At 40.3% G+C, this 16,396-nt stretch overlaps 1 protein-coding gene across 1 annotated transcript; it reads left to right on the plus strand.

Moving 5' to 3' along the window:
- Positions 1–1,234: 1,234 nt before the first annotated feature.
- Positions 1,235–8,930, plus strand: SAP18 (Sin3A associated protein 18). Its single transcript, XM_042459950.1, has 4 exons — positions 1,235–1,432; positions 5,255–5,364; positions 7,425–7,547; positions 8,478–8,930. The coding sequence occupies exons 1-4, from the start codon at positions 1,361–1,363 to the stop codon at positions 8,632–8,634; spliced, it is 462 nt and encodes a 153-aa protein (XP_042315884.1). The 5' UTR covers positions 1,235–1,360; the 3' UTR covers positions 8,635–8,930.
- Positions 8,931–16,396: the final 7,466 nt, after the last annotated feature.

Here is a 16,396-nt window from a genome sequence, read left to right on the forward strand (position 1 = left end):
AAGAGATAGACAGGTCTTCAGTCCAGTACATAACCTTAAAACATAGCCAGGCCAGCCATGTTAGCCATGTAGCAATTTACAACATCCGAAATCCACAAAACAATGTACAGTGGGGCCCTTGTTATCCAATGGGGTTTGGTCATCCATGTCTGTAGAATCAGTATGTAGAGAGATGCTGTAGCACCTTTGAGACTAACAGAAAGAAAGAAGTTGGCAGCATGAACTTTCATAGCCTTCAGTCTACTTCCTCAGGTGTGCTCCATTTCCAATACGACACCCCTTCAAATACTTCTAGAACATGGCCACATAGCCCAAAAAACCCACAAAAACTCATTTTGTGAGGTTTGTTGGGATTTGGCTAATAGGTTGGAGTTGCACTGCTGCTCCTGCTTTCTTCCATCAGACAGGCTGAAACAAGAGTTACGTACCGCCCTTGAGTAAAAAGGGCATTATAAATAAATCTTGTTGTTGTTGTTGTTGTTGTGTTTTGAGCTTTTATTTAGCAATTCCTACATTTTTTCCCAGATGGCCCTAATTTTGTGGTTCCTTGTCCTCCTCTGCAGTTAGGACCTCAGGCCAACCGCATGCTGGCTTATACTTTTGGCGAAAAGGGTGTTATAAATAAATGTTATTATTTATTTGTTATATCAGTGTTTTTAAGCTTTTACTTAGTTGAGTGTATTAACATTTGAGTATTTTTTAGCTTTTATTTGGTAACATCCTCCATTTTGTGGCGTAGGGCGTTGAAAGCAGCCTCAAAATGGATTATTTCTGCAGTGTGTGTTTAGGCCTTCGTGTTATATTATATTAAATTTGTTTAATATAATATCTAATATTAATCGTTCAATGTGTTTTAAATTTTGTGTCAGTTTAAATAACTTGAGGCGGGCTTCGAACCCCGCTCCTCCAGAGCAAAAGACTCAAGCCACTGGCCACACGCAAACATATATGGGACAACATTAAGCTTTACTGTCCCACTTTAACTGCTGTGGCTGAGGCAGCCTTGTTGCATTGTGGGATTTGCAGTTTAGGGAGGGGCATTTAGAACGTTCAGCTTGAGAACCTGTAGGCCTCATTGGACTACAAAACCCAAAATGCAACAGGAGATAGCCACTCTCTCTTCTTATCTATGCTTTCATCCCAAACCCCGCCCCCTCCTTTGCGGAGCCAGTTCTCGTCTATTCTCGAGTGACGCTTTCACTGCTCTCGCGAGAGTGCGCGCCTGTTCCAGGCGAAGCCGCTCTTCTCTGTTTGCGCGAAGGCCGCCATTTTGTTTCGGTGGAGCGTCAAAAGGGGCCTCTCTCAGCGTCCCTTTCCTTAGCCTTGTTTCGGAGGGATTTGGGGGAAAGGAGGCGGCAAGATGGCGGTGGAGTCTCGCGTTACTCAGGAGGAGATCAAGAAGGAGCCCGAAAAGCCCATCGACCGCGAAAAGGTAGTCAAAGAAGAGCCATAAACAGAGGCTGGATGGGCATCTGTCGGGAAGCTTTGATGGAGAGTTCCTGCATGGCAGAAAGGGGTTGGGCTGGAGCGCCCTTGTGTTCCTTCCAACTCTATAGTCTACCTATGGGTTCCTTTGCAAGCTTGGCTCAGAAGAGGTTTTGCCATTGCCCTTTCTCCTGAAGAGGTTGAGAGAGTGTGACTTGTGTTGTTGTTGTTGTTGTGTGCCTTCAAGACTTGAAATACACAGATATAGGACTACATGTGAAAGGGATCTAGGAGTCCAAGTAGACCACAAATTGAACATGAGTCAACAGTGTGATGCAGCAGCTAACAAGGCCAATGCAATTTTAGGCTGCATCAATAAAAGTATAGTGCCTAGATCAAGAGAAGTAATAGTGCCACTGTACTCTGCTTTGGTCAGGCCCCACCTGGAATATTGTGTCCAGTTCTGGGCACCACAATTCAGAAAGGACATTGAGAAACTGGAGCATGTCCAAAGGAGGGCGACTAAAATGGTGAAAGGTCTGGAAACCATGCCCTATGAGGAACGACTTAGGGAGCTGGGGATGTTTAGCCTGGAGAAGAGAAGGTTAAGAGGTGATATGATAGCCCTGTTTAAATATGTGAAGGGATGTCATGTTGAGTTTGTGTGCGTTGATCCATCGTAAAGCAAAGGTATCCCTATTTCAGCCACCCATGAAAAAGGGTTTTGCATTATGGAGTGTTTAGGGGTTTGGTATTCCAGAGAAGGGAGACACAACTTGTATTGACTCACTTAACCTGGCCATAAATATAACAGATCATTCCACATCCATAAACTGCACAGTGGCCATATAGTCTGCCTCTATCAAGGGCTGATGCTCACAAAAGCCACCAGGATTTATTTGTATCTTGTTCAGTCTGTATGACCTTTGTTGTTGTTGTTGTTGTTGTTTGCCTTCAAGCTGTTTCCAACTTATGGCAACCCTAAGGCAAACCCATTGTTGGGTTTTCTTGGCCAGATTTGTTCAGAGGAGGTTTGCTACTGCCTTTCCTGAGGCTGAGAGCATGAGACTTGCCCAGAGTCGCCCAGCTGGGAATCCAACCTTGGTCTCAAACTACTGTGCCCCACTGGCTCTGTATACCTTTCCATCATTCAGATAAGGGTGTCCTTATAATAATGGACAACTGCCGTCCCTATAAGAGACAAGCACTTTGGCCCTCCAGCAGTGGACACCTGCCAGCCTTATTAGCAATACAGTATGGAGCCCTGGTGGCGCAGCGGTTAAATGCCTGCACTGCAGCCATTCACTCAAAACCACAAGGTTGCGAGTTCAAGACCAGCAAAAGGGCCCAAGCTCAACTCAGGCTTGCATCCTTCCGAGGAGGGAGCTAAAATGAGTACAGTGGTACCTCGGGATACGAATTACCCAGGTTACGAAATTTTCGGGATACGAAAAAATCCAATAGAAAATAATTGTTCCGGGTTACGAATGTTTTTTCGGGTTACGAAAAAACTTCGGCGCTATTTTACACGGAATCGCGGCTTTTCCCCATTAGCGCCTATGGCATTTCGGCTTACGAAGGCTTTTCGGGTTACGAAAGCGGCCGCGGAACCAATTAATTTCGTAACCCGAGGCACCACTGTACGAGACTGTTGGGGGCAAATTAGCTTACTTGCTCATTAGCTTACTTGCTGTTCACCGCTATGATCTTTGGAATAGCGGTATATAAATAAAACAAATTATTTATTATTATTATTTTATCTGGAGGATTGTCTTACAGATTTGATATTTATCTATTGCACTTATATCCCAGCTTTCTCCCAAAATGGGAAGTGTCAGTATAAACTGTGTGTTGAATGATTAGTTGGAGAGGAAGGACTCATAGCAGCAGGATATACTTGTCCCTCGTTGGGGTTAGGGGCACAGGACTCCCATGAATGTGAACAAACCATGTGAGAGAACACATCTCTAGGAATCTCTAGGTCCTCCACTGCAACGTTTGGCTAAAGTAGACCATAGAGTTGTGCTGGAGGACCTAGATATTCCTAGAGAGAACATATTAATCAAATCCGTGAATAAGCAAATCCACAAAAATCAAAGCTGCAAATGTGGAGGGACCACTGTATACCACTTTGAACAGACTTTGCTGTGGTGGAAGTGTTGTTGTGATATACAAGTTATCTGTAGTGGCCCATTCTTACCTACAGATCATAGAAGGACGAATGTTTAGATGTCAGTAAGACATAGCCGTGTCTGGAATATCAGTATGAGACTAACAGTGAAAGAAGGTGTCTGTCCTCAGGTGCATGCCGTGAACCGCTTCCCAGGATGGACTGCTACAAGATCAGGCCCCTTTGACACTCAGTCAGTATTGCTCCTTGCGGAGCTATTGTTTACTTATTTCTCCAGTAACCTATTTGTTGAATTTTTCCTTTTCCTTTTTTTAATGGCAATTGAAAAAAAACAAGTGCTGCAAAATGAAAACCAGAAAAGCGTCTATCAATAAACATGAGGCCTATCAGCTTTGGGATGCATAAATCATAATCTATAACAAAAGCTGCTGACAACTTACTTTATGTTGAGAATAATAAATAAATAAATAAATAAATAAATAGGAGCACCTATGAAACTATATATGAAACATTTGAGTCAGATGTGCTGAAGATACTATTAATGCACAGAAGAGTCTAAAGCAGCACATAATTTGACATGATTCCACATAAATTGAGCAGTTTTCTCTACTCATAGCATGGGGTGGGACTCCTCTGAGGCTGAGAGAGTGTGACTTGTGCGTTTCATGGCTGATCCTTTTCTCCAGAGTTGTAGTTCCAATACTCAAACTGACCCTGGGGACCAGGGTTCAAATCCTGCTTGGCCATGCAACCCCACTGGGAGACCTAGAGGAAGTCACACTTCTCAACCTCAGAGAAGGCAAAAGCAACCCCTCTTTCAGCAAATCTTGCCAAGAAAACCCAGTGATAGGTTTGCCTTAGGAGTGCCATAAGTCAGAAATGACTTGGAAGCACACCAAAACAACAGTAAAGTATAAAATGTTTCATATGTACAATCCATATTTCAGGCATAAATTGAAATCTCTAAGATGTTTGTGTAGCCACTTTGTTAATTGGAATTAATACATAATATAGGAGGATTTTTTTCTTCATTTGTCCCAATAGAATTTATTGCAGTTAATATTACTGTTGTTAGTGGCTACAGTTGCCCCTCTGTTTTCATGGACTTGAGATCCGCTGTTTTGATTATTTGCAGAGGGACGATTTCCATTAAAATTAATGGTGCATGCCTATGAGGCTTGAATATTCACGGATTTCCATTCAGAGGGAGGACTGTAGTTTCTAGTGAAGGTAATAGGAGCCATATGTAGAACTCTGTCTCCACTTGTCTGAAGGGATATCTGCATTTGAAGAGGGAGAAGTGTGATTGCAGGCTTCCTGGAATGAATGGCAAAAAAGATGTTACATCTTTGTTCTAGTAGTGTTTCTCCTCACATAGAGTCCAGGAATGGAGTAATGTAGATGTCTCCTTATTCTTTGGACATCCCTGACTGTCCAAATAGCTGAAAAAGTATACTAGCCCATTGAGATCAGTCAGAGGGAGAATGCAACAAAACACAATCCAGAAATAGTGGCCCCTTACGTTCTCTGTTATGTAGTATTTCTTTTTGTCTTTTGCTTGTTTGTAATAAGTCCCTGAATTTATCTTTACAACATGCAGTGTATCCCAGAAAGGGTATGTAGGTTGCTTTTCTCCTTCACTGCTTTTTTCAGCAAATTAAGGTATAAATGTAATAGCCTAATCTGTTTGCCTTGCAGACCTGTCCCCTCTTGCTAAGGGTCTTCACTACCAACAATGGACGCCATCACCGAATGGATGAATTTGCTCGTGGAAATGTACCCTCCAGTGAACTGCAGATCTACACATGGTAAATGGCAGTGATTTTTTGCCTCAAAGCTGTTTATCTATTGTGGTAAAAGCTAGGTTGCTGCCACTTTTTTAGTGGACAGAGGTTTTGTTGGTAATAGTGAATGCAAGGCAAAAAATCACCCTGTGAAACAGATATTTTCTGTCATCCATATTAAAGCCATAGAGCCTCTGCCACCTTTTCATGGACAACTACAGTCTTACCTTGCAAACTTGGCACATACCTGAGAGAGTTTATAGACACTAATTGTTATGTACACTTCTATATCATCCTTCGGTAGAAATTCTGAGGTTAGTTAATTCCTCTATTTGAAGGAAAGCAAATTGGCAGCTATCTTCCATGTTTATTTTAGCTTTTGTACTGATAAGAGGTGTCTGTATGTATTTTAATTTATTCATATTTTATTTTGTTTACTTTATTTGCTGCTTGTCTCCAGGACGGGACCCAAGTGGTCTTCCAAAACAACAAGTTAAAACCAGTTAAAACCACCACATTGAAACATTATAAAACTGATTAAAAATCATGCAAAAGTTAAAAAGAGATAAAACATACCTCTATATTAAGAAGCTTTTCTGCTTAACCATTAAAAGCTTGCTTAAATTAAGCCGCTCTGATAGCCTTTAGGGCTGAAGGGTGGGGTATAAGTACTTTAATTAATTAAATAATTAATTAAAAACATTTTTGCTTGCCAGCAAAAGGAAAGCAGGGAGGGAAAAGGAAGAGTACTGGCTCCTGGTGTTGGGAACAAGATGGCAGAGGGACAGTTCTGGAAAAGAAGTGCGGTTGATGAAATAAAAGGCAATTTTGGTATCTATTTTCTCCCAGTTGGCTAGTAGACCTTTTACATGCGATGAAGCACATTTTATCAGAATCATCTGCATTGTCTCTGACGTCAATTTATTTGGGGTTAATAAAATTCAGGTTCTTATTACTTGCTTGTTACTTTTTCAAGAGAAGCACGTTTGTGTTTGGAAGGTTGTCATTTTGTTTAGTGCAGGGATGGTTCCATGGGCAGTTCATGGGGCAGTGAGGAGTAATGTCATGGTAGCTCATCATTCTCCTTAAATGGAGAGAATTGGCTAAATCTTTTCTATAGGAAAAGCATTTTCAGGGTATGTATATAGTTTTATTTTTATTATTTTCATGCATTTTAGTAATGTTAACTTTTAATATGTATTGTTTTTAAGCACTTTTTATTGTATTTAATTATTCTAATGAGTGATATTTTAATATTGTACTAGTTTAATTCTGTTTTAATGTTCACTTTTGTATGTTTTTAACTGCACTGTCTGTTTAATTTGTAGGCTGCGTTGTCTCCCAATTTTGTGGGGGAAAACAGATATAAATAAATAATAGGAGCCTAGAGTTGAGTGTAAATACATGGCTAAAATCTGTATGTGAAGCTCTTCCCATATTGTATGTTTTAGGAGGTAATGAGATGGTTGGTAAATTTGTAAATTTCTCCTTGATTAGTTATCTAAATGTGAATTTGGTTTTTAAAGTACCATTGTAAGGAAGGATTAAGGCTGAATCTTGAACACATTTGTAAGTAACTGCCAGCTAAATACTATTAGATTTACTTCTGAGGGGAAATGCTTAGATTTCTACTATAAGTTACTTAATTTGCACCGTGAGGGTGAAAAGCTATTATTTTCATGATCTTTCTGCAACACTGTTTATGAGGACTGGACAGAGAGCCCAAGAAACTGTACAGTTCAAACCTTTTAAAGCACTGCCTTATTTGTATGTTGATATATGAAGGAGTATTCTAAAAATGATTGAGAACAGATTAGGTTTAAGACAGAATGGGGGGAAAACAAATCCAGAATGGCTTGCTTTTATTATAGAGGTATAATTCAGCAGTTTGGTTTCCCATATGAAACCAAATTTAAAGATGTCAGCAGTGGGAAACACCCCCCGAGTTACTTGGGAGTCTTGAATATGAATTATTTCTGTGATAGAACTCTTTTTCAGTTCACTGTCCTGTGTAACAGGTTTGACTTCATCTCATGTTGTAAAAATTGCTTGGCCAATAATTCTGTTTGTTCTCTTTCTTCCAGGATGGATGCAACTCTAAAAGAACTGACCAGTTTAGTGAAAGAGGTCTACCCAGAAGCAAGGAAGAAAGGCACACATTTCAGCTTCGCAATTGTTTTCACCGATCTTAAAAGGCCTGGTTACAGGTAATAGTCAACAAATACATATATATATGTTAGTAGCAAAAACTCAAAATTGTAGTAAATCATAAAATAGTTTTAAAAATATCTTTAATACATTCTAGTGAACAAGTGTCCATAAATGCTCTCACATGAAACTGATGTTTATAAGTTGCAAAGTATTTCAGGCGGTGCACTGGAAGTTCAGTAGTTACTCAAATCCCTGGGGAATGCCTTCCTAGGTTTCTGTGGGCAATTCCTAAGGGACATATAAATGCCCGTCAGTCCTTTTCTCTTCTGCATAATCCAGGGATCTAGTTAAAAAGCAGAGAGTAGTAGTCTTTCCTATGTGATGCTGGGGAATGACACCTGCAGTGCTTTTCTTGTTGCAAAATGCATTGAGGACAGCTGGAGAGACCTGTCCTGGTTCTGTTAGTGCGAGAATGCTGCAAATATAAGTTCCTAGTGCCCTGATTTGCAGCACTTCAGTTGGGGTGCTTCCAGGCTGAGAAAGTGCCAGAGGGAGAGATCATATTTGGTCATTAATAACAATAAACATGATTCACCAGCAGTTATACAGTAAGATTATAAACCCATCTTACAATAAGGAATGGGTCATAGCTCAGCAATAGAAGTGATGATCTGCATGCATTACATCAGAGTTTGGGAAGGTTATGTTTTTGGACCAGCAGCCATGCAGCCTGGGAGAGTCCAGAACGCTAGTCCAAAAAGATGACTATGCCAAACTTTGCATTACATCCTGGCTTCGGTTTTTGGCATCTTCATTGAAAAATATCTTGTGCTGCAAAGTTGGAGCCAGGCTGATCAAAGCGGATAACTCTAAGCAAGAGCGAGCAACAGTAATTTAGCATAAAGAAGTGGTCTAACATTAAAAATGAATCTTAATTTTGGTCTTGATTTTTTAAAGGCAAATAATAAGCATCTCTTTTTCTACAGGGTGAAGGAAATTGGCAGTACAATGTCAGGCAGAAAGGGCACAGATGACTCCATGACGCTTCAGTCTCAGAAGTTCCAGATCGGGGATTATCTCGACATAGCAATCACTCCTCCAAATAGAGCACCACCTCCATCTGGTCGCATGAGACCTTATTAATGTTTTGCTTTCCTTCAGTGCCATACTGAATGCAATGTCATGTGTATTAGATGTTATTTTACATTGTTACTGTATCTTTTTAAGGTTTTTTTTTTAATGAAAATGGGACTATGCAGTGTTTCTGAAAAGTATAAAGCATTGCTAGAGCACCACAAGTATGTCTGTGCATTTTGACATTTGTTATGGAACAAATTTGTAAGACCATTTCTTAATGTCTGTGGAGAAATTAAAAAGGAATTGATGTATTTTATAAATACACTTTTCATATTTCCTGTGAAATAAACCTAAGCCAAGTACTTGCTGTAGTCTGCAGTGTGATGATATAACTGTACAAGTGGAAGAATATAGTCGGTTGTCTCTGGCGCATTACAGATGTGCCGAAGGGGCGTGCTAGGGTTAGGAAGAGGCATATTAGGGTTGAGAAGGGGCGTCACTTCCTGATGCCCCTCAACCCAGTATGGACTGAGTCCATACAAAATGGCGGCACCCGTCCACACGGGGGCCACCATCTTGACATAGCAGATGCGTTGCGTCCGCATGTCGCGCGGCACAAATGATGCCACAAGTGTGCCATTGGCGCCTCACGGCGTCAACCACACCGCAAAGAGAAGCGCCATTTTGGGGCTTTTTGCAGCACGGAGGAGCTGCGCAGTTCGTACGCTGGGGCTCCTCTGCGCTGCAAATGGTCTGTAACGCGCCTCATAGCTTTTCAACAAAGTGGTACTTGATGAACAGTATTTAATTGGTGTCTGTGAAAGCCATTGTGGCATAGTTGTTTGAGTGTTGGACTATGCTTCTGGGGACTAGGGCTTGATTGCCAGCTTGGCCAGGAAACTGACTGGGTGACCTTGGGCAAGTCACATGCTCTCAGCCTCAGGAAGGCAATGGCAAACCTCTGAACAAATCTTTCTACGAAAACCCAATGGTAAGTTTACCTTAGGGTCCCCATAAGTCAGAGATGACTTGAAGGCACATAACAATAACAGTTTTTCTACATAACTCATAGTCTACAAGTCAGATGTGCAAGGAACACCACTTTTCCCCCCAGATGTAAATGCTGGGAAAACACGGCTGTACCAGAAGCACAATCCTAAGCTGATTCATTCGTCTTTGGTTAAGTTGTATAGCACACAAATCTCAGTCTTCTCCATTTTGACTTTCTCCCTGTTAAGTTTTTGAACATGGTCCCACAAACTTTTCTCTGACAAGAAAACTATCATAACAGACCAAGTGTGATAGCTGGAGCCAATCACAATATTTTTCTGTTTAAAGGCATATTATACCTGCATACATTTGGTGTTTTAGGTCCATTTGGGTGTGTGGTTTTGGGTTTTTTGGCCATATAGCTTGAGGCAAGAAGTCCAGCTGGTGCAACTGGCTGTCCAGGCTTGCCTGAGGACTTCCAGCAAGGTATAAATGGTATCTTTTTATCAGTAACTTATTCAATTGAGAAATGTCTACCCTTCTATACATCTAGCTTGAGTGCTACACTGTAAGACATCTTGTAGCACCTTTGAGACTAACGGAAATAAGGAAGATGCCCCTGAGGAAGTAGACTGAAGTCTACTAAAGCTTGTGCTGCCAGCTTCTTTCAGTTAGTCTCAAAGGTGCTAGAAGATCTCTCTACATACTGATTCCACAGACTAAATTGGCTATATCATTGAACTCCCTAAGACAGCAGAAAACGCTGTTTGTCCCCCTTCTTTGTGGCAGTTTTAGTTGTCATCCCCATTTCCTTCCTAGCTCTGCAACAGCTGCTGAGGACAGGAGAGGTCTGTTGCAGCTCCCTTCTGCTACTACTACTAATAATAATAATTTGTTTTATTTATATACCGCTATTCCAAAGATCATAGCGGTGAACAGCAAGTAAGCTAATGAGCAAGTAAGCTAATTTGCCCCCAACCGTCTGGGTACTCATTTTAGCGACCTCGGAAGGATGCAAGCCTGAGTCGAGCTTGGGCCCTTTTGCTGGTCTTGAACTCGCAACCTTCTGGTTTCGAGTGAATGGCTGTAGTACAGGCATTTAACCACTGCGCCACCAGGGCTCCTACTACTCAGTTGCAGTGCCGTGACTTTACACACACGAGACAAAACCTACATGCAATATGCCTAAATACACCACTAAAATGGAGATTGGTGGGATGGATTGTGCTACTGGATGCCATCCTCATGGCCATAAGTTATATTAAGATACCATTGAACAAGAGGTAACACAATTAAGTTAACAGTTCAAAAGTATTTCAATTGAAATTATATTTAATACAGCACATTTGTTGAAATACTTGAAAAGAAAACCTTTCTTTTTGGGAGGTTCTAGCATTGGGAGGTATGGCCACCTATGCATACCGTTCAATGAGTTCAGGAACATATCTAGTTTGCAGACTGTGGCTTGATACCTATTGGTTAATTTGAATTACATTAGACAGAATCAGTTACTCAGTGGTAAGTTAACATACAAATAAAGTCCTTTGATTCAAATTACGTATAATAGCATTCAGGTCTCGGTTTCCTTACTAAATTATTTTACCTGAGTGAAGTGAGTTTTACAGTAGAAAAGATGGAAAAATGGTAGGCTGGTATAATAAGCACGCCAGTTATATAAGTCTGAGAGCTACAGATTTTGTATCCATGCTGAATTAAGGTGAGCATATACTAACCAAGAAGATAGATCGTTGCTATTTTGTATATATTGCATTTAACTGCAAAAGCTATTTTAAGAAACCCTTTAATAAAAATTACCAATGAGCAATCAGCAATTAACAAAATATACTGTCCATCAAATGGTAGTGTTCATGGCTATCATCAAGTCAGCCATACACTGTTTATTGGACTAATTATGGCAGCAGATTTCTCCATAAGTTACTGTTTACCCAGAGTGAGCATCATTTTCCTTGCATTTTAACATATAAATGGGGCAGTTCAAGAACTCATAGAAATAATCAGTTAATATTAATCTTATTATTATTAACCTTTATTTATAAAGCACTGTAAATTTACTTGTTTTTACGTGTCTTGTTAGTTATGGATTTGAAAGGCATCCATGTATCTATGTCCCTTGCGTGTCAACTTATGGCAGCTTCATGAAATTTCATAGGGTTTTCTTAGGCAAAGAAAACAAGGTGTTTCCCCCCCAGTTCCTGTTAAGGAAAATGCAACATGGGATATACAGTGATAGAAATAAAACATGTATGTGAGAGTCACTATGACTAAGCAAAAGCAATTAAGAAGCCACACAGGTGTAAAAGCTAATGTAATTAGCAAGTCCTAAATGCCAAGGACAGAAATGTAGAGTGGATAATTGAAAACACCTGAGAATTGTTAAGTGGACAAGGTGAGATGATGAAATCATTAATTATGGATTGAACTATGAAAACCAATCAAAATGGATGTACATGCCCACTGGGTGGAAACTGACTAAGTGGGTGGTGTTTTACTATGGCTATAATAATTGCAATATTTGCCAATGTATTTTGTGGAGTAGTTTGGAGTAGTGTGGGTAGTTGTTGGATAGTTGTGGAGTTGTATATAGTAGAATAAAGTAGATCTTTTATATAAGACTACTGAGTTGTCTGGTATCTTGAGTGAAGATACAAGAGCCAGCAGGATCCTGGAGAAGTGTGAAGACTTCTGTGGAAGCAAGAGTGAGAAGGCTTGGAGAGTTTGTCAGGGTCTTCAGCCTATTCTCTGAAACTCTGCTGCTTTAGAGCAAAGCTTTAACCACTGGCCAAAACTGGTCAGCGCCGGTGCGTAACAAGGTGGTGAGTTAGAGCCAGAGGTGAAGAGCTACAACTCCCATCATCCCTGACAGTTCCTTCCTCTGAAATACACTGGTGCCTCGGGTTACGAAATTAATTCGTTCCGCCATTCCTTTCGTAACCCGAAAATTTCGTAACCCGAAAAGGCTTTCCGTTAGCACTGGAAAGCCTATAGCATTTGAATTTCGCACCGAAATGAATTTCGTAACCCGAAAAATATTTCGTAACCCGAAACAGTTTTTGCCAATCCAACTTTTTCGTATCCCGGAAATTTCGTAACCCGACCATTTCGTATCCCAAGGCACCAGTGTATAGCCTAAGCATATTTCCCATCCAAGTGCTTAGCTTCCGTGCATCCTTAGAGCTATCTAATCCAAACCCTTTCCATGCAGGAATCTGCACTACCGAGAGGTAGCAAATCTAGCCTCTGTTTAAAAACTTCCAATAGGTAGGTTATTCCTTGCTGTGAAGATAGTCTTCCTAATGTTTAATTGGAATCTTCTTTCTAGTAATTTGCATCATGCGATCCAGGTCTTAGCTTCTGGAACAGTAGCAGATCAACTTCTCCATTGCTGATTGCAGCCATTGACAGATGATGCTTGTCCACCATCTGTCCAAAAAAAAAAATCCAAACTGCCGTCTAACAGGAGAGTTTGGATGCTGCCGTTCATCTCCCCAACGTTATATATAGGGATAATGAACACAATTCTGGTAGCACTAATATTTGTTGGTTTGACATCCTGAGACAACTTCTGATCCATTGTGTGTGGAAACAATCATTGGGTACATGCTTAAGGCTGCAACATGTAACTAAACCAGCTTACACATGTATCCACACATTCACATCCCAACCAACATTTATTGTTGGCATGTTTGTATATATGTATTGCCTTCCATGGCATTAAGTATCAGCAATATATTGTTTTTAATATATTTTGCTTAACTTCAGCTGAGATTAAAGGCATCATACTCCCAATTTTGTCCTATAATGTTGGCTCTATTACAGTGTTTCAAGTATTATTAAGTTGGTTCCTTTATGTGCTTTTGAGCCCCCAGCTTTATCATATTAATATTCACAAGAATGACATAACATACCTGTCAAACTTAATTTTCAGCTGCCAGGCTCATAGTTTCAAATTGGGCTAAAAGTCTTGGATGTGAATTTTAGGATTAGAGAAAAACATGACTTGCTGTAATTGAACCCAACTGGGAATAACTCCTGGTGATTGTTCTGTAATCTGCTCTTCTGTTTTTGGTATGCCTCATTATACAGATCTTTTGATCTATGGCTGCCCTTGGGCTCACATTTGGCACTGCTGTTTTTACCAGCATGGACAACTAAGTGGCTTACAACAGGAATTAAAGGGTGAAAATACTTGTGAGTCACCCAAGATTTATTGTTCACTTTAATTTTACTGGTTTAGTTACAAAATGCAGCCTTAAATTGAATTGAGGGTCAAAAATAAAATTCAGGAATCAGGGCACGGTTTCCAGTCTCCTATTCATGTGATGATAAGTCAGGCATTTTTTTAAAAAATGAGAGAAATGGTTTTGTAAGAGACCTGTAAAAAAAGAATTGCTAATAATTGTGTTTGACAATTATAGGAGCACCAAACTGTCAAAAGCAAAGTTTTATTGTTGCTTGTCTCCCTTCTTGCCCTTTTGTCTAGACATTACAACAGATGAGGTAGTTTCCATACGTGATTCTTTAGCATAAGAAGCTTCCTGTGAAAATTTTAAGCATCAATGTAGAATATGGCTGTTCCAGGTCTAATGTAACACTTCTGCCCAAAACAAAAACAGTTCAAATTTTCCAGAAAGAATATGAAGACTTGATTTTAAAAAATGCTTTAAAAAAACCCTGGGCACGTTACAGTTATTAAAGACTGTAAAGAGCATTTCTAATAAATTGCTCCACAAGGCTAAGAAAGCTAACAGCCTCTGGTATAAACACTAAGAAATCCACTTTTCCATTAAATAGCTAAGGTCCAGAACTTCAGTGTTTTTAAACAGCATTTTATGCCCAGGATGGTTTATAACGTGTTGGGTGGTTGCCTTCACTCCTCTGGGTTTTTCTGGTTCTGGCAGCCCTTCTGATACTATCTGGAGAAGATACTGAGGAGTTCCTCATCACCTGTCTAAATTATTGTTGCGTTGTAGTTCTAATATTCCCCTTTTGATTCATAGGTTTCTTTCTAGGGTGGGAATGCATTAACAGGGGTTTTCTGTTGAATGGGCCCCATTGCCAAAACCAAATTATAAGAGTAGGAGCATGACATAAGATCCCATATTTTCATGCAGATAGTGAAAATCTTAATTCTTGTCCGACCATTAGAATAATACACCTTTAACACAATAGCTTCATCTCACGTGTGAGATACAGATTTTTTTCTAAGTACCAAAGTACCAAATCAAATTAATCAGGACAAACCAAGTGAAGCAGCAATTTCCAATTTATTAATTACAATCTTGCAAGAAGGGGTGTCTTGAAGCTTTTTTGTCTAATTTAACTGCTATATTTGTAATGCAAGTCTACTTCATTATTTATTTATTTATTTATTTATTTATTTATTCATTCTAAACAGGACACTTAGCCATTTTGATAATCTTAATAGAGCCCAAAAAATACTATTTAAAATAACCAAGTCCAGCAATTTTATAAGTTTAGCTAATTTATAATCAAAGATATAAACTCCCATTATTCTTGTAAAACAATATATTTAATAACAGTGTTATAAAAATCTTATCTAAACTTTCTTTTACTAACATATATTTTTATAAAATTCCCTTTCAGTTAAAGGGCCTCAGCTGACCTTTATTTAATCCTATTAGAATAGATATACAGCGCGCCGGCGCCATATGTGGCTTGAGAATACGCGCTCAAGCCGCGAGCGCGCACGGGGCAGAGCATCCCATTCAATTGAATGGGCGCACGCACCCGTTGCACCCCGCCGTGCACAAGCCCCATTGGAAACAATGGGGCTTGAGCATAGGCAGAATTCGCCTTACGTGGAGGGATCCAGAATGGATCCCCGCGTAAGGCGAGGACGCACTGTACTGATTATAATAATATACATGTATGTATGTAGTTTCATATTATCTATATATGTAATTTAATTATAGCATACGTTTATATAGTCTAACACGATTTCTATTCTATTCATGTGTTTCTAACTCTTATTAAATCTTAAATGTTTGATTCAAATCCATTTCTCTCACCACGTGACTGAGACACCTGGGTAAAATAGATAAACGCAACCCAATTAAAAAGAGAGATGGGAACTACTTAGACATGAAAACAAATTAAAACCTGGAAACATCAACACTATTTAGAATAAACTGACTACATGGACATCATCTTAGGTACTTCCCTCAAAGATATCAAAAACATTGGCGGGTTACAGACCGCCCTCAAGCGGCCGTTCTCCCGCTGCCGCCATTTGCTGCGGAGGGAAGCCCCAGCAGCCAGACCGTGAGGCTTCCCAGCACAGTGAAAAAGGAGTGGTGAAATGGCGCTCCTCTTCAAAATGCGGAAGTGGCGCCGTGAGGGGCGAAGCGCGCCCTCGCGGTGTCACTTCCGCTGCGACACGTCTGGACGCTATGTGTCCAAGACATCAAAATGGCGGCGCCCATGTGGATGGGCGCCACCATTTACAACACATTCCGCGCATGTTGAGGCCGGTTAGGAAGGGGCGACTCTTCCTAACCCTACCATGCCCCTTCCTAACCCTAGCACGCATGGAGCGCGTCGTAAGTGGCGGTTTGTAACCCACCATTATCTATTCTTTGCTTTGTCAGCATTCCAGCCCTACCATGTAGAATCCTAAGCGTAATTATTAATTTAGCCAGTGTCTGCAACCAGAGTCCACTTCCATAAAGACAAATAGAACGAGAAATGTAGAAACTATCTTTTTGAGGTGGGCTATTGCCACCAAAGTTGCAGTTCCTAGCCTAAGACAGGAACACACTATGCAAGGACAGCTCTCTTTAATCAACAACTGTCCTCT

This window comes from Sceloporus undulatus, chromosome 3, assembly GCF_019175285.1.
Source record: "Sceloporus undulatus isolate JIND9_A2432 ecotype Alabama chromosome 3, SceUnd_v1.1, whole genome shotgun sequence".
Lineage (NCBI taxonomy): Eukaryota > Metazoa > Chordata > Lepidosauria > Squamata > Phrynosomatidae > Sceloporus > Sceloporus undulatus.